Genomic DNA, 23,869 nt, shown 5'->3' on the forward strand with positions numbered 1-23,869 from the left:
TGAACCAAAGTTTCAAAAGCATTTCATTTTGATAATACAATCACAAGAAAATCAGAAGTAATGATAACCTAGAACCTGTTAGAGATGTATTTAAAATCTGTAATCAGTATTTTCAGGTTTATGCGTGACAGTTGATGAGGAGTTGGTTGCATTCAAAAACACCGTACAGACTCGGCGGCGGTCACTGCACAGACCGGACCTCACTCGCGTGCAGCTAGCTCCGCTCCCGCGCAACCATGTCTGACAAACTCGGTATGGCTGAGTTTGAGAAGTTCGATACATCGAAACTGAAGAAAACAGAAACGCAAGAGAAAAATCCACTGCCCTCAAAAGAAACAGCTGAACAGGAGAAACACGCAGGCGAGTCGTACTGAAGCTTGCGCCGCCAGGATGCACTGTAGATTCCGCAAGCATTGCCTTATTTTACTTATTATAGCTGTTTTACTTTGTAAGATGCAAAGAGGTTGGATCAAGTTTAAATGAATGGAGAACTACTGACAACGTAGGCCTCTCCTGCCTCTCCCATCTATCTGCCTGTCTGGCTGACAAGCAAGGAAAAGAATTCGCATGTTGGTGAAGAAGGAAGCTGGGTGGGATGGCAGTGAAATCTAGAGTGAAAAACAAGCTGGTCCAAGGTGTCCTTTGAGCTGTAAAATGCAGTTTAATCAGAGTGCCATTTTCTTGTTGTTGGTCAAATGATTTTAATTATTAGAATGCACAATTTTTCAATATGCAAATAAAAAGTTTTAAAACCTGAAAAAAAAAAAAAAACCCCAAACAAACAAACAAGCAGACAACACTGTACATTTGTTGTATATACAATCTCCAAGACCAGGAAAAATAAAATAAAAATTTCATTTTGCAAAATATAAAATTACATTAAAAATTTTAACAAAGCTTTTTTTTTTTTTTTTAGCACTTTAACTTTGTGTAAATAATTCAAATAGTGACTTAAAATTTTCATTGAAATGAAAAATAGAAAGATTTCATTTGACCCAGATGGTAAATGCTAATGATTCTTTTTGTATGGTATAGTAAGGGTTAATTAAGTTAAAAGCACTTGTCAGTAGCAGATTGATAATGATGGCTATTCTACAGCAATACTTTATAGAGCAGGCCCCATTCTGAATACCTGATAAAATGTTTTTGGCTATAAGTACTAAAAATCAACAACAAAAGGTTGATTTTTAGTATTGTTGATTTTTAGTATTCTATCTTTGGTTACCATAAGGCAACCTTCTGGACATAATGTTAAAATACTTCCACACACCTTGTGAAACAACTGAATAATTTAATGCTCTGTATGTGTCTATCGAAGTTATTTTATGGTTAGAAGGAACAAAGACATGCAATCTGTTGAATACATAAACACTGACATACAGTAATAGACTTACTACAAACAATCATATAGTAGCAAATTGTTAACATAATATTGAGCTCTTTAATTGCTTTAAGCACTTCGTGTGGTACAAGACATGCATTATGTCACTTAGCACTATTCAGTTCAGTTCAGTCGCTCAGTCGTGTCGGACTGTGGCATGCCAGGCCTCCCTGTCCATCCTCAACTCCCGGAGTTTACTCAAACCCATGTCCATCGAGTCAGTGATACCATCCAATCACCTTATCCTCCCTTCTCTTCCCACCTTCAACCTTTCCCAGCATCAGGGTCTTTTCCAATGAGTCAGCTCTTCACATCAGGTGGCCAAAGTATTGGAGTTGCAGCTTCAACATCAGTCCTTCTAATGAACATTCAGGACTGATTTCCTTTAGGATGGACTGATTGGATCTCCTTGAAGTCCAAGGGACTCTCAAGAGTCTTCTCCAACACCACAGTTCAAAAGAATCAATTCTTTGGTGATCAGCTTTCTTTATAGTCCAACTCTCACATCCATACATGACTATTGGAAAAACCATAGCCTTGACTAGACGGACCTTTGTTGGCAAAATAATGTCTCTGCTTTTTAATATGCTGTCTAGGTTGGTTATAGCTTTTCTTCCAAGGAGAAAGCACTATTAGCATGCTTATTTTATAGATGAAAAATCAGAATTTTTGTGAAGTGAGATAACTTGGACAAGGCTGACCCTTTTATCCCTTAATCGCTACCCAGAAGAGTAGGATGTCAAGGGAGCGGGAGCAGTGGTCCCTTAGTCATTATGCCTCTTCTATAAACAACATGCAACTTCTAACCAAGCTTCTCCCATAACGGGAGATCAGTGGAGGAAACAACCCCAGCACTTTGTATAGAACATTGCTACACAGGAGGAGGAATTGATTTGTTTGGTTAGAACCTGAGAGTGACTGGGCCATGTGTCATGCATCACGTGTCATGGTGGGTCACACGATCACAAGTTGAGGTCAGGGCTCACACAGAGTGTGTCCTCTTGTCCTGCCTTCTGCTTTTGAAATGCATGTTCAGTAGCACTAAGAGAAGTGGGCTCTAGAGGGGCTGGGCTTGCTGGTCTGCTCTCTGTCCACATGACTGCAATGCAAGCTTGCATGCAGGCAGCAGAATCTATACTAGCTTGGTACTAAGTATTGAGGATGAAGAGGAAACAAACCAAATCCGTTCCTTAATATCAGACATGACTTCTTATCTCACACTTGTGAATACACCTTGGGTGGGCCATTCCTCAAATTACAGTGATTAGGTTCCTGTATGACACATGTTTAGAGGGTATAGTACAAAATAATCAGATAAGAAGGAATAATGAGAACATATGGAAACCTTCTAAAAAGACCATGAATATCAAATGCAAAACTTTGAAATTTCCAAAGAAACTAAAAGAAAGCATCTTTCTGATCTTGGAGCAAGAAGAACTCCTAATATGCAAACAGAAAAAGTCTCTATAAGATTAACACATTTGACTATTTTAAAAAGAAGAGTTCTTGATTATAAAAAGACACTGAAAAAAGTGAAAAGCCACAAATTCTGAGAACATGTTGTCAACATATAACTATTAATATCAGTAGATTATTAGATTATCAGCGTCACAGTAATCCAAGTCTATGCCCCAACCACTAATACTAAAGAAACTAAACAGTTCTATGAAGACCTACAAGACCTTATAGAACTAACACCAAAAAAGATGTCCTTTTTACCATAGGGTGCTGGAATACAAAAGTAGAAAGTCAAGAAATACCTGGAGTAACAGGCAAATTTGGCCTTGGAGTATAGATTGAAGGGCACAGGCTATTAGAGTTTTGCCAAGAGAACACACTGGGAATAGCAAACATCCTCTTCCAACAACACAAGAGATGACTCTACACATGGATATCATCAGATGGTCAATACCAAAATCAGATTGATTAGATTCTTTGCAGCCAAAAATGGAGAAGCTCTATACAGTCAGCAAAGACAAGACCTGGAGCCGACTGTGACACAGATCATCAGTTCCTTATTGCAAAATTCAGACTTAAATCGAAGAAAGTAGGGAAAACCACTAGGTCATTCGGTTATGACTTTAATCAAATCCCTTATGATTATACAGTGGAGGTGATGAATCAAGGGATCTAATCAAGGGATTAGATCTAGGAGACAGAGAGCCTGAAGAACTATGGACAGAGGTTCATAACATTGTACAGGAGATGGTGACCAAAAACACCCCCAAGAGAAAGAAATGCAAGAAGGTGGTTGTCTGTGGAGACCTTACAAATAGCCAGAAAAGAGGAGAAGCAAAAGACAAAGAAGAAAGGGAAAGAAATAACCAATTGAATGCAGAGTTCCATAGAATAGCAAGGAGAGATAAGATAACCTTCTTAAGTGAACAATGGAAAGATAGAGAAAAACAATAGAATGGGAAAGACTAGAGATCTCTTCAAGAAAAGTGGATATACCAGGAGAACATTTCATGTACAGATGGGCTCAATAAAGAATAGAAATGGCAAGGACCTAAAAGACATCCTTGAGTGTGAAGTCAAGTGGGCCATAGCAAGCATTACTATGATCAAAGCTAGAGGAGTTGTTGGAATTCTAATTAAGCTATTTCAAATCCTAAAAGATGATGCTGTTAAAGTGCTGCACTGACTATGTCAGCAAATTTAAAAAACTCAGCAGCGGCCACAGGACTGAAAAAGGTCAGTTTTTATTCCAATTCCCAAGAAAGGGAATGCCAAAGAATGTTCAAACTACCATACAATTGCATTCATTTCACATGATAGAAAGGTGATGCTCAAAATCCTTCAAGTTAGGCTTCAACAGTATGTGAAATGAGAACTTCCAGATGTATAAGCTGGATTTAGAAAAGGCAGAGAAATCAGAGATCAAATTGCCAACATCTGCTGGATCATAGAAAAAGCAAGGGAATTCCAGAAAAACATCTACTTCTGCTCTATTAACTACACTAAAGCCTTTGACTGTGTGGATCACAGAAAACTGTGGAAAAAATCTTAAAATGATGGTAATACCAGACCAGCTTACCTGTCTCCTGAGAAACTTGTATGCAGGTCAAGTAGCAACAGTTAGAACTGGACATGGAGCAACAAACTGGTTCAAAATTGGGAAAGGAGTACATCAAGGTTGTATACTGTCACGCTGCTTACTTAGCTTATATGCAAAGTGTTGTTGTTTTCAGTCACCCAGTTAATTATGTCCAATTCTTTGCGATCCCATGAACTGCAGTACTCCAGGCCACTCTGTCCTTCACCATCTCATGAAATTTGCCCAAGTTCATGTCCATTGCCTCAGTGATGCCATCCAGCCATCTCATCCTCTGATGCCCTCTTCTCCTTCTGCCCTCAATCTTTCCCAGCATCAGGGTCTTATCCAATGAGTCAGCTGTTCACATCAGATGACCAGCATACTAGAGCTTCAGCTTCAGCACCAGTCCTTCCAATGAGTATTCAGGGTTGATTTCCTTTAAGATTGACAGGTTTGATCTTCTTGCTGTTCAGGGGACTCTCAGGAGTCTTCTTCAACACCACAGTTCAAAGGCATCAATTCTTTGATTTTCTACCTTCTTTATGGTCCAGGTCTCACAACCGTATGTGACCACTGGGAAGGACATAGCCTTGACTATACGTACCTTTGTTGGCAGAGTAATGTCTATGCTCTTTTACACACTGCCTAGATTTATCATAGCTTTCCTGCCAAGAAGGAGTTGTCTTCTGATTTCATGGTTGCAATCACCAACCATCTGCAGTGATTTTAGAGCCTAAGAAGAAGAAATCTGTCACTTCTTCTGTATTTTCCCCTTCTGTTTGCCATGAAGTAATGGGGCCAGATGCTGTTATCTTAGTTGTTGTTTTTTTTTTTTTTTTAATATTTAGTTAAGTCAGCTCTTTTGCTCTCCTCCTTCACCCTCATCTAAGGGTTCTTTAGTTCCCTCTGCTTTCTGCAGTTAGAGTGATATCGTCCACATATCTGATGTTGTTGATGTTTTTCCTGCCTATCTTGATTCCAGCTTGTAACTCATCCAGCCCAGCATTTCTCGTGATGTGCTCAGTGTATAGGTTAAATAAACAGGATGACAATAGACGGTGCTGTCGTACTCCTTTCTCAATCCTAAGGGTTCTCAATCCTTTCTCAATCATGCAGGGTTCTAACTGTTTCTTCTAACATGCAGAGTACATAGTGGGAAATGCTGGGCTGAATGACTCACAAGCTGGAATCAAGATTGCTGGGAGAAATGTCAACAAGCTCAGATATGCAGATGATACCATTCCAATGGCAGAAAGTGAAGAAGAACTAAAGAACGTCTTGATGGGGGGGAAAGAGGAAGTGAAAAAGCTGGCTTAAAACTCAACATTCAAAAAATGAAAATCATGGCATGCAGTCCCATCACTTCATCACAAATAGATGGGGAAAAAGTGGAAACAATGACAGATTTTATTTTCTTGGCTTCTAAAATCACTATGGATGGTGATTGTAGCCACAAAATGAAAAGACACTTTCTCCTTGGAAGAACAATTTGGCAATGACATTCCCTATAACCTAGCAACTCTTTTTCTAAGCATATCCAAAATGAACTTTTATACATGTGCACATGGAGAGTTGCACAAGAATTCCTGAGCAAAGACTTTTTTAATAGCAAAAAGAGAGAAAAACCCTCAAATGCCCATCATGTATAAATAAGTAAATAAACTGTAATATAGCCAGGAAATGGAATGATAAATTATACGAATGAAGTTATATGAATGAGTTTTAGCAATTCCATTTCCAGTGAAAATAAGTCTTGGATGATTTCAACCTTTATGATTTCCACTTTATAAAATTTAAAGTAAACCTAGAATAAACAAACAAACAAAAAAAAACACCATGAACACAAATTCATCTTTTACCGGAGAAATTCAATTCAAATATCAGGCACTTTCTCCAGTTTTTAATAAAATTAATCCCTGAATCCCATTTAGTCTTTCATCCTTTTTACATAAATTCCTTCAACAAAGAAGCCAGTGGGAGGAAAGGTGAATTGTACCTGAACAAATTTTTATCTTTTAAGCTATACCATCTCCCACCACAGAATATTCATTAGTGTTTGACATATCCTGCTTCATGGATGCATTTTTTAATTATCTAAAATAATAGTAATTTCCTTGGAGAAGGAAATGGCAACCCACTCCAGTGTTCTTGCCTGAAGAATCCCATGGACGGAGAAGCCTGGTGGGCTGCAGTCCATGGGGTTGCACAGAGTCGGACACGACTGAAGCGACTTAGCAGCAGCAGCAAAAATGAAATTAAAGACAAATACAAAGACAGTACAAACCCAGCCCAGCAGAACCCTCGCTTATTAAAACTTCCAATAGTTTTGTCGTCTTCTTTACCTTCACAGATTTTCTTCCATGTGACCATCTTTTCTATACATGTTTCCAAATGTTTGCCATTTACAATGAATGTTAGTGTCATTCATGTGAAAGAAATGTTAACCATCAAATAAGCTTGGGCTATGATATATGAGAAATAGAGCAGACAGATATTCCAATTATCTCCTTCATACTCAAAGTTTCACTGCTGAAAACTGACTTTGCACGTAACCCCATAAACGTCCTATGTGTCAGTGAGCTCTCATCCAGCAATTTCTGGGCAGGAGTGGACCTTTGACTTATGCTAGGTTAGTACTCTCTCTGGAGACAGTGAGAGTTTGGGCTACTTAAGCTATGATGAAAGTTAGATGGCATGCATTCTGACATGGAGTCACCCTTTCCAAAACAAACATGCACAATCAGGATGATCAGAGTTAACAGAAAAAGCCTTTCTGCAGAGAAACAGGAGAACGAAACAGATACACAATGTGGAGAAGACAGCTCCACCAGTGACGGCAGAAACAGTCTGTTTTTTATTTTTCAGTTGTATCTTTAGATGGCAAATTTTGTTTCTGATGATATTGCCTTTAACACCTTTTCAATCCCATTTTATTTGGGCTAACTTAGAAGGCAATGGCACCCCACTCCAGTACCCTTGCCTAGAAAATCCCATGGACAGAGGAACCTGGTAGGCTGTGGTCCATGGGCTCGTGAACAGTCGGACATGACTGAGCGACTTCACTTTCACTTTTCAGTTTCATGTATTGGAGAAGGAAATGGCAACCCACTCCAGTGTTCTTGCCTGGAGAATCCCAGGGACAGTGGAGCCTGGTGGGCTACCGTCTATGGGGTCGCACAGAGTTGGACATGACTGTTAGCAGCAGTAGCATGTGACAAAGTATGGTGCCAAAGACAGGGGATTCAAGACATCTACTGGTTACAAGGCTTCTCAAAGTCTTATGTATGATAATGCGCTTTGTTTATCCCTAATATTTGGGGCACAGCATCACAGACTTCTGTGATCTTTCTTTTCGGCCAACCTAGAACTCAACATAAAAACCACTGATCTAACTAACTGACCCTCAGTCCATGCTCATACATTGTCCTCAATGCAAAGTGTATGCACTGAGGCTACAATACGAATGCAATAAGGCTGAGAATTCCCAACCTCAACTTCTTGTAACTTATCACTGAACACTTATGAATATCCAGAAACATATGTAAACAAACAACAATATTGAATGGTAGGATTGACCATATAGTGCCAGAATCTCCAAGAAATTTACACTCGAACTACAGTAAAGGGGGCAATGCAAACATGTAAGGTGGATTTTTTTTTTTTTTTTTAAGATGCTGCCTGCAAGCCCAATTGAAAGTTTTTAGAAGATATTGTCTTAGGTGTACTTCCGCTGCTAAGTCGCTTCAGTCGTGTCTGACTCTGTGCGACCCCATAGACGGAAGCCAACCAGGCTCCCCCGTCCCTGGGATTCTCCAGGCAAGAACACTGGTGTGGGTTGCCATTTCCTTCTCCACTAGCAGAAACCAAACTCAAGCATCTAAGAATATATATTATTAAGAAAAATATTTGGCAATCTGTTTAATCATAAAGGCTCTTTGGCAGGCAGAGACAGTCAGAGAGCTGGGAAGAAGTGTAGGTGCATTATCATCCAGAAAATATACAAGTAGACCTCATTTTGTTGCATTTTTTCACAAATTGAAGGTTTGAGGCAACACTGCATCAAACAAGTCTATTGGCACCATTTTCCCAACAGCATTAGCTCATTCCATGTCTCAGTGTTGCATTTTGGTAATTCCTTAACTTTTTCATTGTTATTACATATGTTATGGTGATCTGTAACTAGTGATCTTCAATGTTACTATTGTGATCGTTTTGTAACTGCATTGCTCCACTGACTGAGTCTTTCCCCATCTCCCTCCTCCTTAGGCCTACCTTTTCCCTAAAACACAGCAATATTAGAATTAGGCCAGTTAATAACCCTACAATGGCTTCTAAGTTTTCAAGTGAAAGGAGAGTTGCATGTCTCTCACTTTAAATCAAAAACGAGGAATGATTAAGCTTAGTGAGGAAGGCATGTCAAAAGTCAAGATAGGTTGAAAGGTAGGCATTTTGCACTGAACAGCCAAGTTGTGAACGTGAAGGAAATTTTCCTGAAGGAAATTGAAAGTGATACTCTAGTGAACATATGAATGATAAGAGAGCAAAGCAGCATTGTCACTGATATGGAGAAACCTGACCTGGAGCCAGACATCCTGGAATGTGAAGTCAAGTGGGCCTTAGAAAGCAACACTATGAACAAAGCCAGTGGAGGTGATAGAATTCCAGTTGAGCTATTCCAAATCCTAAAAGATGATGCTGTGAAAGTGCTGCACTCAATATGCCAACAAATTTGGAAAACAGCAGTGGCCACAGGACTGGAAAAGGTCAGTTTGCATTCCAGTCCCAAAGAAAGGCAATGCCAAAGAATGCTCAAACTACTGCACAATTGCACTCATCTCACACGCTAGTAAAGTAATGCTCAAAATTCTCCAAGCCAGGCTTCAGCAATATGTGAACCGTGAACTTCCTGATGTTCAAGCTGGTTTTAGAAACAGCAGAGGAACCAGAGATCAAATTGCCAACATCCACTGGATCATGGAAAAAGCAAGAGAGTTCCAGAAAAGCATCTATTTCTGCTTTATTGACTATGCCAAATCCTTTGACTGTGTGGATCACAATCAACTGTGGAAAATTCTGAAAGAGATGGGAATACCAGACCACCTGATCTGCTTCTTGAGAAATCTGTATGCAGGTCAGGAAGCAACAGTTAGAACTGCATATGGAACAATAGACTGGTTCCAAATAGGAAAAGGAGTTCGTCAAGGCTGTATATTGTCACCCTGCTTATTTAACTGATATGCAGAGTACATCATGAGAAACACTAGACTGGAAGAAACACAAGTGGAATCAAGATTGCTGGGAGAAATATAAATAACCTGAGATATGCAGATGACACCACCCTTATGGCAGAAAGTGAAGAGGAGCTCAAAAGCCTCTTGATGCAAGTGAAAGTGGAGAGTGAAAAAGTTGGCTTAAAGCTCAACATTCAGAAAATGAAGATCATGGCATCTGGTCCCATCACTTCATGGGAAATAGATGGGGAAACAGTGGAAACAGTGTCAGACTTTATTTTTGGGGGCTCCAAAATCACTGCAGATGGTGACTGCAGCCATGAAATTAAAAGACGCTTACTCCTTGGAAGGAAAGTTATGACCAACCGAGATAGCATATTAAAAAGCAGAGACATTACTTTGCCAACAAAGGTCCATCTAGTCAAGGCTATGATTTTTCCTCTGTTCATGTATGGATGTGAGAGTTGGACTGTGAAGAAGGCTGAGGTCCGAAAAATTGATGCTTTTGAACTGTGGTGTTGGAGAAGACTCTTGAGAGTCCCTTGGACTGCAAGGAGATCCAACCAGTCCATTCTGAAGGAGATCAGCCCTGGGATTTCTTTGGAAGGAATGATGCTAAAGCTGAAACTCCAGTACTTTGGCCACCTCATGCGAAGAGTTGACTCATTGGAAAAGACTCTGATGCTGGGAGGGATTGGGGGCAGGAGGAGAAGGGGACAACAGAGGATGAGATGGCTGGATGGCATCACTGACTCAATGGATGTGAGTCTGGGTGAACTCCGGGAGTTGGTGATGGACAGGGAGGTCTGGCGTGCTGCGATTCATGGGATCGCAGAGTTAGACATGACTGAGCGACTGATCTGATCCGGTATTATCTTAATGGTCTGGATAGAAGATCAAACCAGCCATAACATTTCCTTCAGTCAAAGCCCAATTCAGAGCAAGGCCCTAACTCTCTTCAATTCTATGAAAGCTGAGGGAGGTGGGGAGGCTGGAGAAGAAAAGTGTGAAGTTATCAGAGGTTGGTTCATGAGGTTTAAAGAAAGAAGCTATCTCCACAACAGAAGAGGACAAAGTGAAGCTGCAAGTGCTGATGTGGAAGCTGCAGAAACATATCCAGAGGATTTAGTGAAGATAATGAAGGCGGCCACACTGAATGTAGGTGAGACAGTGTAGATGAAACAGGGTTATATGAGAGGAAGAGGCCATCCAGGACTTCCATAACTAGAGAGGAGAAGTCAATGCCTAGCTTCCAAGTGTTAAAAGACAGGTTGACTCTCTTGTTGGAGACAGATACAGCTGGTGATTTTTAGTTGAAGTCAATACTCATACACCATTCAAAAAATCCTAGAGCCCTTAAGAATTATGTTTTTCTGCCTGTGCTCTCTAAAAGGATAAAAATTCCTGAAGGCAATACATCTGCATGCAACATGGCTTACTGAGTATTTTAAATACACACTATTGAGACCTAGTGCTCAGGAAAAAAGATACTTTTCAAAATACTACTGCTCACTGACAATGCACCTGGCCATCTAAGACCTCTGGTGGAGACAGTGAGTTGAGTGTTCTTTTCATATTTGCTAACATATCATTAACAAGAGTTTGGAATAAGTTGATTCTAAGCACCAAGGATGATATTGATGGGTTCAAGATTTCAGTGGAAGAATCAAACACAGATGTGCTAGAAATAGGAAGAGAATTAGAATTACAAGTGGAGTCTGAAGATGTGATTGAATTGCTGGAATATCATGGTGAAACCTTCAACTAAGGAATTGATAAAGAGTTCCTTTTAATGGATAAGTAAAGAAATTTGATTCTTGAGATGGAATCTACTCCTGGTGAAGATATTGACAAGATTGTAGAAGTGAGAACAAAGGAATTATTATATAAACTTAGTTGATACAGCAGCTGCAGGATTGGTGGTACTATGGGTAAAGGGCTATTAAAGAGCACTGCTGAGAAAGTGCTCATGAAAGGTGGAGTCAGCTGATGTAATAAAATTCTTTGTTCTCTTAAGAAATTGTTACATCCACTGCAGGCTTCAGCACTACCACCCTGGTTAGTCAGCAGCCATGAACATCAAGGCAAGACTCTCCACCAGCAAAAGGATTACGATTCTCTGGAGGTTCAGATGATGGTTAGCATGTCTTTAGTACTGTGTATTTTTTATTAAAGTATGTAAATAGATACTTAAAACAACTTTATTGCATACTTAGTAGACTACAGAATAATGTAAGCATAACTTCTATATGCATTGGAAACCAAAAAAAACCCATGTGACTTGTTTTATTGTGATATTTACTTTATTGTGGTAGTCTGGAACTGAACCTTTGATATCTCCAATGTATGCCTTTAATCTTCACAAACATGACTGCTATAGGTAAAACAATGGCGAGAAGAATGCCAGAAGCAGTGCACTGTGCATCCTTCTATTCAAAATATCTAAGGGCCATATCTAAATCCCAAATAGATTCAGGGGATTAGATCCGATAGACTAAGAGTCTGAAGAACTATGGACAGAGGTTTGTGATATTGTACAGTGATCATGACCATCCCCAAGAAAAATACAAAAAGGCAAAATTGTTGTCTGAGAAGGCCTTACAAATAGCCAAGAATAGAAGAGAAGTGAAAAGCAAAGGAGAAAAGGAAAGGTATACCCATTTGAATGCAGAGTTCCAAAGAATAACAAGGAGAGATTAAAAGGCCTTCCTCAGTGATCAATGCAAAGAAATAGTAGAAAACAATAGAATGGGAAAGACTAGAGATTCCTTCAAGAAAATTAGAGATACCAAAGGAACATTTCAAGCAAAGATGGGCTCAATAAAGGACAGAAATGGTATGGACCTAACAGAAGCAGAAGATATTAAGAAGAGGTGGCAAGAACACACAGAAGAACTACAGAAAAAAAAATTTTAATGACCAAGATGACCATGATGGTGTGATCACTCACCTAGAGCCAGACATCCTGGAATGTGAAGTCAAGAGAACGTTAGGAAGTATCACTATGAACAAAGCTAGTAGAGGTGATGGAATTCCAGTTGAGCTATTTCAAATCCTGAAAGATGATGCTGCAAAAGTGCTGCACTCAATATGCCAGCAAATTTGCAAAACTCAGCAGTGGCCACAGGACTGGGAAAGGTCAGTTTTCATTCCAATCCCAAAGAAAGTCAATGCCAAAGAATGCTCAAACTACCACACAATTGCACTCGTCTCACACGCTAGCAAAGTAATGCTCAAAATTCTCCAAGCCAGTCTTCAATAGTACATGAATTGTGAAATTTCAGATGTTCAAATTGGATTTGGAAAAGGTAGAGCAACCAGAGATCAAATTGCCAACATCCATTGGATCATGGAAAAAGCAAGAGAGTTCCAGAAAAACATCTACTTCTGCTTTATTGACTACGCCAAAGCCTTTGACTGCATGGATCACAACAAACTGTGAATTTTGTCACAACAAAATTCTTCAAGAAATAGAAATACCAGACCACCTGACCTGCCGTCTGAGAAATCTGTATGCAGGTCAAGAAGCAACAGTTAGAACTGGACATGAAACAACAGACTGGTTCCAAACTGGGAAAGGAGTATGTCAAGGCTGTATATTGTCACCCTGCTTATTTAAGTTATATGCAGAGTGTATCATGAGAAATGCTGGGCTGGATGAAGCACAAGCTGGAATCAAGATTGTCAGGAGAAATATCAATAACCTCAGATAAGCAAATGACACCACCCTTATGGCAGAAAGTGAAAAAGAATTAAAGAGTCTCTTGATGAAAATGAGAGAGAAGAGTGAAAAAGTTGACTTAAAACACAACATTCAGAAAACTAAGATCATGGCATCAGGTTTGATCACTCATGCCAAATAGAAGGAGAAACAATGGAAACAGTGAAAGACTTTGACTTAAAGGTACTTAATGTACTCTCAGCATGTGAACTCTAAAAAGCCAAATTCAGATAAAAAATAAGGGGGGAATCCTGAGCAAAGTCACCAGAGACTGCATACTGTAGGCAAAGCAGACTTCAAAATATTGGCTCCCCAAAATCAATAGACAAAGTGATCCTAAACTACAAACCTCAGAAAGGGTGGGATATGCATTGTTATCCAGAGTTGCTATGATATTTTACCCACAATTTCCAGTTTTCAATAAAAAATTACAGTGAGACATGTAAAGAAATAGGAAATTGTGAGCTATACATAAAAAATAAAGCAAGCCCTCTAATCTGCCTTTGAGGAGGCCAGGATTTTGGATTTAACAGATGAAGTCTTAAAAACAGCTATTATAAAACATCAAGGAATTAAAGAGAACTATGTTTACAAAAAGGTTATGAAAACAGTAACTGAAGAATAAAGAATGCCAATAAAGAAATAGCAATTATAAAGGTGCATGCATGCTCAGTCACTCAGTTATGTCTCTGACTCTCTGTGACCTCCTGGACTGTACCCACCAGACTCCCCTGTCCAAGGAATTTTCTAGGCAAGAACACTGGAGTGGTTTGACATTTTCTATGCTAAGGGATCTTCCCAACCCAGGGATCTAACCCATATCACTGTACTACCTGGGAAGCTCAATTATAAAAGTAACCAAATATAAATTCTGGGGTTGAACAGTATGACAGAAGTTTAAAATTTGCTAGAGGGTATCAATAGTTGGTTTGAGGAGTTGACAGAAGACAGTACTGCTGACCTTGCAGAAATGTAAAGGATTGTAAGGGAATACCATGAACAGCTGTATGCTGACATATTACATAGCAAAGATAAATGGAAAACAGTTACCATTCAGCTCCTGCCTATGCCACTGCAAGATTCTGGGCAAATAGCATCGAGTACTTTGCTTTGGCAGCACTCAGCCTATGAGATGGGAACACTAGGGTAGGTGGGTCTGACTGGGCTTAGTAATCAACACAGAAAAAGTTACACTTTGAAAATGTGGGTGATTATGTGTATTACAGGAGGCTATAATTTTTATTTTAATTTGATTTGACTAAAATCAAGTTTCTTTTCAATTGCGAATGGTGTTGTGTTAAGGAGATAGATCCAATCAGAGAAGCTTACCATTTTATTTGTTAATTCAAGATGGAGCAGAAAGTGAGATCAATTACTACTGAAGCACTGAAAGCTATAAGCAAGAAGAAAAGGTTACAAGATGACGAAACCCTTGGGATTCAAAGAGATGAACTATCCTGTAATTAATAGTAAACCAGATTCACTTTACGCAAAACAGTTGGAAATTGTTCTAGTATGAAGTTGGGTCTTCCCAGCTGGTTCAGTGAGTAAGGAAACCACCTGCAATGCAGGAGACAAAGGAGACTGGAGTTCAATCCCTGGGTCAGGAAGATCCCCTGGAGGAGGGCATGGCAGCCCACTCCCGTATTCTTGCCTGGAGAATCCCATGGACAGAGGAGCCTGGTGGGCTATAGTCCGTTAGGGTTGCAAAGAGTCAGATACGACTGAAGAGACTGAGCATGTACATGCACACTGGTGCTGCTATGTCGCTTCAGTCGTGTCCGACTCTGTGCAATCCCAGAGACAGCAGCCCACCAGGCTTCCCTGTCCCTGGGATTCTCCAGGCAAGAACACTGGAGTGGGGTGCCATTTCCTTCTCCAATGCATGAAAGTGAAAAGTGAAAGTGAAGTCGCTTGGTCATGCCCAACTCTTCGCAACCCCATGGACTGCAGCCACACCAGTATGAACCTAAGCTGAATATCAATTTTCACATTAATTTCCCCATTAGCTATTATTTTTTTTCCAGCGTGATACAGCTATATACTATGAGGAAATGTTAAGTGAACTCAGCCTGAGTATAGCTCACACTGTATTTGTCCAAGAAAAAGTGTGTGCATGTGCATGCTCAGTCGCTCAGCTAGTGTCCAACTCTTTGTGACCCATGGACTATTTCCCTCTAGGATCCTCTGTCCATTGGATTTCCCAGGCAAGAATACTTGTGTGGATTACCATTTCTTACTCCTGGAGATCTTCCGGACTCTGGGATTGAACCCACATCTCCTGCATCTCCTCACCTGCATTGGCATGCATATTCTTTACCACTGGGCCACCTGGGAAGCCCCATTTTAATTCTACTGCCAAACTTCTTGACTGGAAGTTCAGGACGTGTGGATAACATATTAATTTTAAGTTAGATTGTGGAAAGTTCACCTAACTGGACATGATGGGTCTAACCTCTTTAGAAATCTAAACTATAAAACAGAAAAAGTTGAAGATAGAATGATAGTTATGCTAAAATCACTTTCTAAATGAAACTCTAAATTTGTCTTCCTAAAAATTTGCATCAAATGAAGAGCTGTTTCTTAAATTGATATGTTACAAACTTCTTATACACTGAGCTTTTATTATAAACGTTTGCTACTAGGAAAGAAAAAAGGAAAGAAAGTCGCTATGGGGAGAATTTGCATAATTTTATTTTTTCCTTCCTTTTATGAGATTTGAGTTTCTATAATTATCCTAAAGAATAAATTTTTAAAATTTAGGGTGGAGAGCTAAACAAAATCACCTTTTAAAGCAATAAAATAAAATGATCTCTAATTCAATAAAACTAGAATATTGAAAGATGAAAATTGAAGATTTGTCCTCTGTGACCTTTCATGATATTTAGGTGACTGGCTTTTTAGATCAAGCAATCAACATACTAATTAAAACTACATTTTTGTGAATGTCAAAACAGTCATCTGCATTTCCAATGTTATAAGTGTTATAATGTTATAACTGTGTGAAATTAAAAGAAAAGGAAAGATTGTATATCTATGAGATTATGGATGTATAATAAAATTATCTCAAGGACTACATATTCAAGAAAAAGATTTGCAATCCAGTGTATGTGGGTCAGCTGGATGGTGTCCCCAGTCTGCAGATACAGGTATTCCTCGGAGTCTGTGGAGGACTAGTCCCAGGACAGACCCCACCTCCACTCCTGTGGATTCCCAAGCCCGCCTGTACTCGCGATCCTCATGTACATGGATGGCATGGTGCAGTCTGCCCTGCACACCTGCAAATTCAACCAACAGCCAGCGGAAATGCAGGGTCCACTTTCCCTCAGCACCTCCTGGGCCTGAAAGCACTGGTCACCCACACAGCAGCAGAGAACTTAAATCAGAACCAAGGGAGCATTGAGCTAGAGTGAAGCTTCTCAGAGGCCCATCCGAGGGCCCGTTACACCTTCCCCAGAGACCTGTGCAGAGGCTGGCAGGGTTGGCCCTGGAATTTGTAAGCCAGGCACCAGATAGTGCCTGGTGGAGGCAGGTCGCCACGAGGTTTCTATGGGTCTTGTTGCAACCTTGAAAGGCAGAGGGTGTATTTGTCTCCTGTCCAGGCTAATAAGATGAAGTAGGTTTCTTTGGACCTTTTATGAAATGGAGATTTCTGAAGTTCAAAGTTGCTTGGCTGTGACACAGATGCTTGGCAGATGCAGTAAGTTCCTGGGAAGCTGGGCAGGCCAGTGTCACTCGTCCAGACTCAGGGGAAGTGGTGGACACATGAGTGTGTGTGTGTGTATATATCTTTATTCTTTATATATATATGCGTGTATGGATTGCTGATCCTGCCACAGCGCCAGTTGTCTTGCTGTTTACACTGTTTGCCTGATAGCTCAGTTGGTAAAGAATCCACCTGCAATGCAGGAGACCCTGGTTCAATTCCTGGGTCGGGAAGATCCCCTGGAGAAGAGGTAGGCTACCCACTCCAGGATTCTTGGGTTTCCCTTGTACCTCAGCCGGTAAAGAATCCTCCTGCAATGTGGGAGACCTGGGTTCGATCCCTGGGTTGGGAAGATCCCTTGGAGAAGGGAAAGGCTGCCCACTCCAGTATTCTGGCCTGGAGAATTCCATTGGCTGTATAGTCCATGGGGTTGCAAAGAGTCAGACATGACTGAGCGACTTTCACTTCCACTTTCATACTGTTTGCACTGTTCGTTGAACCCAGGATAGGCAAAGCGCAAGCTAAGAGGCTGGAAGGAGACTCCAGGAATTGTAGGAGCTACATACATGTTTATTCTCTTCTGGCAACAGCCATAGCATAACCTAACAGAACACAACCTCTCTCCTGGCTGGCACAACAGCCACAACAGTATTCTCTCCTGCCTGATGCAGCAGCTGCAACAGTAGACACGCTATATTCCCTCCTCTCACGGCTGACCCACCGGCCACAGCCATGACACAGCAGTCATTCCTGCTGCTTTACAAGTGGAGCTCATGCATTTCAACCACACAAAACCCATGACCAGGTAAGTACCTCTTGACATGTTTGTGCAGTGCTATAAGTGACCTCAGCTGTTACATAGCCATCATTTACAAAACGTGGGGTGAGAGAGCTGACCACTCCATCTTGGGTAACTTGCTCTCCCCACACTCCACCCCTTCAGGGTCTCTCACTTCACATTCTATGCAGTCCATCTTCTGTGATATTTCCTCGGAGAGTGACACTGACCCTTGGATTTGCATCTTGTAACAGCAATAGCTATAACCACAAGCAGTTACATCCCCAATACAGAGCAGAAACCAATGCTACGTATCACCTGGAACACATGTTGCAGCCTTTGCCCTCATGGGGCTAGAAGAGCCCCCACTGCATGTGGAGTGCCTTTATCTTCCAAGACCAAGTCCAGCCCACTGTCTGTCCTTGTGAGATTGCAGGAAAGCCTCCACAGGGGAAACCCCACTCCAGCGGAGTTTTATTAAAGATCCACAAAAACCCCCACAGGAGCCAGGACCACCCCTTCAAGGAAGGGATCTTTTGCAGTGTTCATAGTCCACCCACATGACAATATTTCTAAATCTGAAGACACAGCCTTTACAATACACTGTCTAAACCTACATCATAAGACACAGCCTTTATAGTATCAGTTCAGTTCAGTTCAGTCGCTCAGTCGTGTCTGACCCTTTGTGACCCCATGAATCACAGCACGCCAGGCCTCCCTGTCCATCACCAACTCACGGAGTTCACTCAGATTCACGTCCATCGAGTCAGTGATGCCATCCAGCCATCTCATCCTCTGTCGGCCCCTTCTCCTCCTGCCCCCAATCCCTCCCAGCATCAGAGTCTTTTCCAATGAGTCAACCCTTTGCATGAGGTGCCAAAGTACTGGAGTTTCAGCTTTAGCATCATTCCTTCCAAAGAAATCCCAGGGCTGATCTCCTTCAGAATGGACTGGTTGGATCTCCTTGCAGTCCAAGGGACTCTCAAGAGTCTTCTCCAACACCACAGTTCAAAAGCATCAATTCTTTGGCGCTCAGCCTTCTTCACAGTCCAACTCTCACATCCATACTTGACCACAGGAAAAACCATAGCCTTAACTAGACGACCCTTTATTGCCAAAGTAATATCTCTGCTTTTGAATATGCTGTCTACGTTGGTCATAACTTTCCTTCCAAGGAGTAAACGTCTTATAATTTCATGGCTGCAGTCACCATCTGCAGTGATTTTGGAGCCCAGAAAAATAAAGTCTGACACTGTTTCCACTGTTTCCCCATCTATTTCCCATGAAGTGATGGGACCAGATGCCATGATCTTCATTTTCTGAATGTTGAGCTTTAAGCCAACTTTTTCACTCTCCACTTTCACCTTCACCAAGAGGCTCTTTAGTTCCTCTTCACTTTCTGCCATAAGGGTGGTGTCATCTGCATATCTGAGGTTATTGATATTTCTCCCAGCAATCTTGATTCCAGCTTGTGTTTCTTCCAGTCCAGCGTTTCTCATGATGCACTCTGCATAGAAGTTAAATAAGCAGGGTGACAATATACAGCCTTGATGTACTCCTTTTCCTATTTGGAACCAGTCTGTTGTTCCATGTCCAGTTCTAACTGTTGCTTCCTGACCTGCATACAGATTTCTCAAGAGGCAGATCAGGTGGTCTGGTATTCCCATCTCTTTCAGAATTTTCCACAGTTTATTGTGATTCACATAGTCAATAAAGCAGAAATAGATGCTTTTCTGGAACTCTCTTCCTTTTTCCATGATCCAGCAGATGTTGGCAATTTGATCTCTGGTTCCTCTGCCTTTTCTAAAACCAGCTTGAACATCAGGAAGTTCACGGTTCACATATTGCTGAAGCCTGGCCTGGAGAAATTTGAGCATTACTTTACTAGCATGTGAGATGAGTGCAATAGTGCGGTAGACCTTTGCACAAATCAGCCTGTATTTGCACCCATGTAACCCAAGTGGGACCCCTGCCAGCATGGGCCCCCTTCGGGGTCTTCATACTTTCAAAACGGTGTCTCACATGCCCTCCTCTACTTCTCTCAATAAGGACCTGTAAACCCCCACAGGTCCCAGGCCCACCACTGTGCCAGTCACAAAAGCCAAGCTACCAAGTTTCCCCTTGCTTTTGCCAAAACTGTTTACACGAGTCGACCGACCCCACCTGAAGATATGGTCGATGTGCCATGAACTCAGTCACAATGGGGGCCCCTTGAGGATGCGCCCCTGGGTCATAGGCTGCTCTTGCTTCTCTTTCTGCTGTACAACAGGCCTCGCTGCCAAGCGGGCAGCTGAAGTCTCATAACGTTCATCATCACCGTCACTTACCACCTCGCTGTCAGAGATGCTGGGTTCTTCAAAGCCACAGGATCCTGGCTCTAACGCCAGTATTCGTTGTTCTGGTTCTTCCAAGTGTCTTTGCACATTGTGCACTGGCCTGGCATCACAAAGGGCACAATCCATATTCACCTCCAGGGCAGTCAGGAAGATCCACCCCATAGTGCCAGCAGCAGTCTGTGCCGCCTTGTCTGGCAAACAGGAGCTCACTGCCTGTAATGCCTTTTCATGCTATCTGGTGAACCTTCCACCACCTCCCAGTCTTCCACTGGAGCCCACATCAACAGGACCACAGCCACAAAGTACCACATGCGATGTGGTGGCCACTGGCTTCCTCCATCCAGTGGAGCCTCAGGCTCCCCTCACTGCCAGGTACCCTGCCGACTACACCAGTTGTATTACTGATCCTATCCACTACACTAATTGTCTTGCTGTTCACACTGTTCGCTTTGTTCATTGAACCCAGGGTAGGCAAGGTGCCAGCTGAGAGGCTGGAGGGAGACTCGAGGAGCCGTAGGAACTGCAGACACATTTATTCTCTTCTGGCAACAACCATAGCTTAACCTAACACAACACAGCCTGTCTCCTGGCTGACGCAGCAGCCCCAACAGTGGATGCTGTATTTTCTCCTCTCCTGACTGACCCAATGGACACAGCCATGACACAGCAGTAATTCCCGCCACTTTATGGGTGGAGCTCACATATCCGTACACACATAAAACCCGTGACCAAGTGAGTACCTCCTGACATGCGTGTGCAGTGCTACAAGTGAGCTCAGCTGTGACATAACCATTATTTACAAAACGTGGGGTGAGAGAGTCTGCACTTGCCATCTTGACTAATTTGCTCCCTCCCCACAATATATTTCCCTCAAATCCTTACTGCTTTGAGGTGAGATTACTCCCTTAACCATAATGTAGGGGTACTCATTCAGACATTCCACGTCAGATGACACAATCCTTCCTGCCAGTCTTACTGACACATCAAGAATTACAAAGAAAAGCATCTCCCTTTCCTATTTATACTGGCCCATGTCCACCTATTCTCTTCTTGCTAACTACACCTGAACAAATAAATTCATTAATTCACTAATTCAATTTAGACCAGCATTCTCTCAGCTCTTGCATATAGGTCACTTTAGTGAAAAGCTATAGGATTTTCCCTCATCCATCAGTGGAGCTAAAAATGCTGCTGTCCTATAACTATTTTAAGGATTTGGGTACCAGGCACAGCACCCAGCTTAAAAAAGAATCTCCAGTGATGATTTTCATTGTTTTTCACCTCTTTGCAACTGAATGGGGTGTTGCATCTGAGGCCCAGAAGTGCTTCTCTGCTGTATTGGAATATGAGAATAAGGCAGCGGTCACAGGAAGCTGTTCCTTGAACCTTACTCTGGATCCACTGTGGCTTATAAAGCAATGGGAGGCAGAAAGTGGCTGGAAAAGATCCCTAAGAGACTGTGTCTGATAGCATTTGCTTTTTGACTCTTTCCACACTGGGGGTGTTACCAGGAAAGGAGAGAGACTTCCCGGCTTAGTGCTGACATGAGTCCCCTCTGTCCCTCCCAGATTTCCAGACCTTGTGGTCTTAGGCAGCAGGCCTCTGCCTCTTCCCCACTTGGATGTGGTGGTGGTGGTATAGTCACTAAGTCATATCTGACTCCTGCGACCTCATGGACTGTAGCCCACCAGGCCCCACTTGGATGATTGCCCTTTATTTAGGGTGTATAAAAAGACCCTGATGGGGGAAAGATTGAAAGTGGGAGGAGAAGGGGAAGACAGAGGATGAGGTGGTTGGATGCATCACCGACTCAATGGACATGAGTTTGGGCAAGCTCCAGGAGATGGTGAAGGACAGGAAAGCCTGACGTGCTGAAGTCCACGGGGTCACAAAAAGTCAGACATGACTGAACCACTCAACAACATCAATACAGCACTGCTGCTGCTGCTGCTGCTAAGTCACTTCAGTCGTGTCTGACTCTGTGCGACCCCATAGACGGCAGCCCACTAGGCTTTCCTGTCCCTGGGATTCTCCAGGCAAGAACACTGGAGTGGGTTGCCATTTCCTTCTCCAGTGCATGAAAGTGAAAAGTGAAAGTGAAGTCACTCAGTCGTGTCCAACTCCAGCGACCCCATGGACTGCAGCTTACCAGGCTCCTCTGTCCATGGGATTTTCCAGGCAAAAGTACTGGAGTGGGGTGCCATTGCCTTCTCCGCAATATAGCACAGGGAAACCTTTGCTCAGCAAACAAAGAAGTTTTCTGTGACCCTGGGAACCCAGAGAGTCCCCTTTTGTTGTTGAACAATTCTCCTTATCTGTGTTGTTCTTTAACTCAGCAGTGTTAATTTATTCTCACCTGTGTCACACTGAAAGCTGGAAGGCTTAATGATCCCATCAGAAACTTCTGGCACTGTGCATGGTGCACTTGCCAAATGGCAGCCCTTTAGGTAGAGCTTCTACAGAAAAATCATGCCAGGAGGGCTCTGCTTCCCAAGATGTCAACAGCACTACTTAGAGAGGCCACAGGGCCAGCTGCAGATCAGCTCATGAGAATCTGCCCCCCTCCACCCCAGGTGGCACCTGAGCCATTGCTGGAGGCAGGTGTGTTTGCACACTTGGGGCCACTGCCTCTCATAGTCATCTGTTCTCTGGGGAACCACCATATTCCAAAGAGGAGCCACGTCCCACCAGACCTGGGCCATTGACTGACAGGGGTGCAAAAGCCAGCCCCTTCTCTGGTGGGGTCCTTCACACCATTCCTGCTAGGCTGGAACAGAAACCAGTCTGCATTGGAACTCCTCTTCACCTGAAAACATTCCCAATAAATCAGCGAAACCTGAACCCCTGACTCTGGCTCTGCTTGTAGGGACAACCAGCCTTAGACAAGATCAAGAAAACCTTTTAAGGAATATCATATGGATATGTTGTGTCCAACTCTGTGCAACCCCATAAATGGCAGCCCACCAGGCTCCCAGTCCCTGGGTTATGTGACTCATAACACATTTTTGTTCCATTTTGCTTTGTGATCCTTTTATTTACTAACTTTTTAATTGAAATATAGTTGATGTACAATATTGTGTAAGTTACACAGACACAGAAGTCGCTCAGTCGTGTCCAACTCTTTGCGACCCCATGGACCGTATCCCACCAGGCTCCTCGGTCCATGGGATTTTCCAGGCATGAATACTGGAGTGGGTTGCCGTTTCCTTCTCCATGTGTAAGTTACAGGTGTACAATATTGTGATTCACAATTTTTAAGTGTATACTCCATTTACACTCAACTATAAAATATTGGTTATATTCTCCGTCTTGTACAATATCCTTGTAGCTTATTTTATACATAATATTTTATACCTGTTAATCTCCTACCCCTATATTGCCCTTTCCCTTCCCTCTCCCTACTGGTAACCCCTAGTGTGTTGTCTCTGTGAGTCTGCTCCTTGTTTGTAGCATTCACTGGTTTGTTCTGTTTTTTCAGATTCCACACATAAGCGATGTCATACAGTACCTGTCTTTCTCTGACTTATTTCAGTTAACATGCTACCCTACATGTCCATCCGTGTTGCTGCAAATGGCAAATTCCATTCTTTTTATAGCTGAGTACCATCCCATTGTATTTAACTTATATGCAGAGCACATCATATGAAATGCTAGGCTGGATGAAGCAGAAGCTGGGATC

General features: G+C 42.1%; 1 protein-coding gene across 1 annotated transcript; it reads left to right on the top strand.

The window, feature by feature from the left end:
- Window positions 1-236: 236 nt before the first annotated feature.
- Window positions 237-374, top strand: LOC104992846 (putative thymosin beta-4-like protein 6). Its single transcript, XM_010845849.1, has one exon. The coding sequence runs from the start codon at window positions 237-239 to the stop codon at window positions 372-374; it is 138 nt and encodes a 45-aa protein (XP_010844151.1).
- The last annotated feature ends 23,495 nt before the right edge of the window (window positions 375-23,869 follow it).

The sequence above is a fragment of the Bison bison genome, unplaced genomic scaffold, assembly GCF_000754665.1.
Source record: "Bison bison bison isolate TAMUID 2011002044 unplaced genomic scaffold, Bison_UMD1.0 scf7180017864224, whole genome shotgun sequence".
NCBI lineage: Eukaryota > Metazoa > Chordata > Mammalia > Artiodactyla > Bovidae > Bison > Bison bison.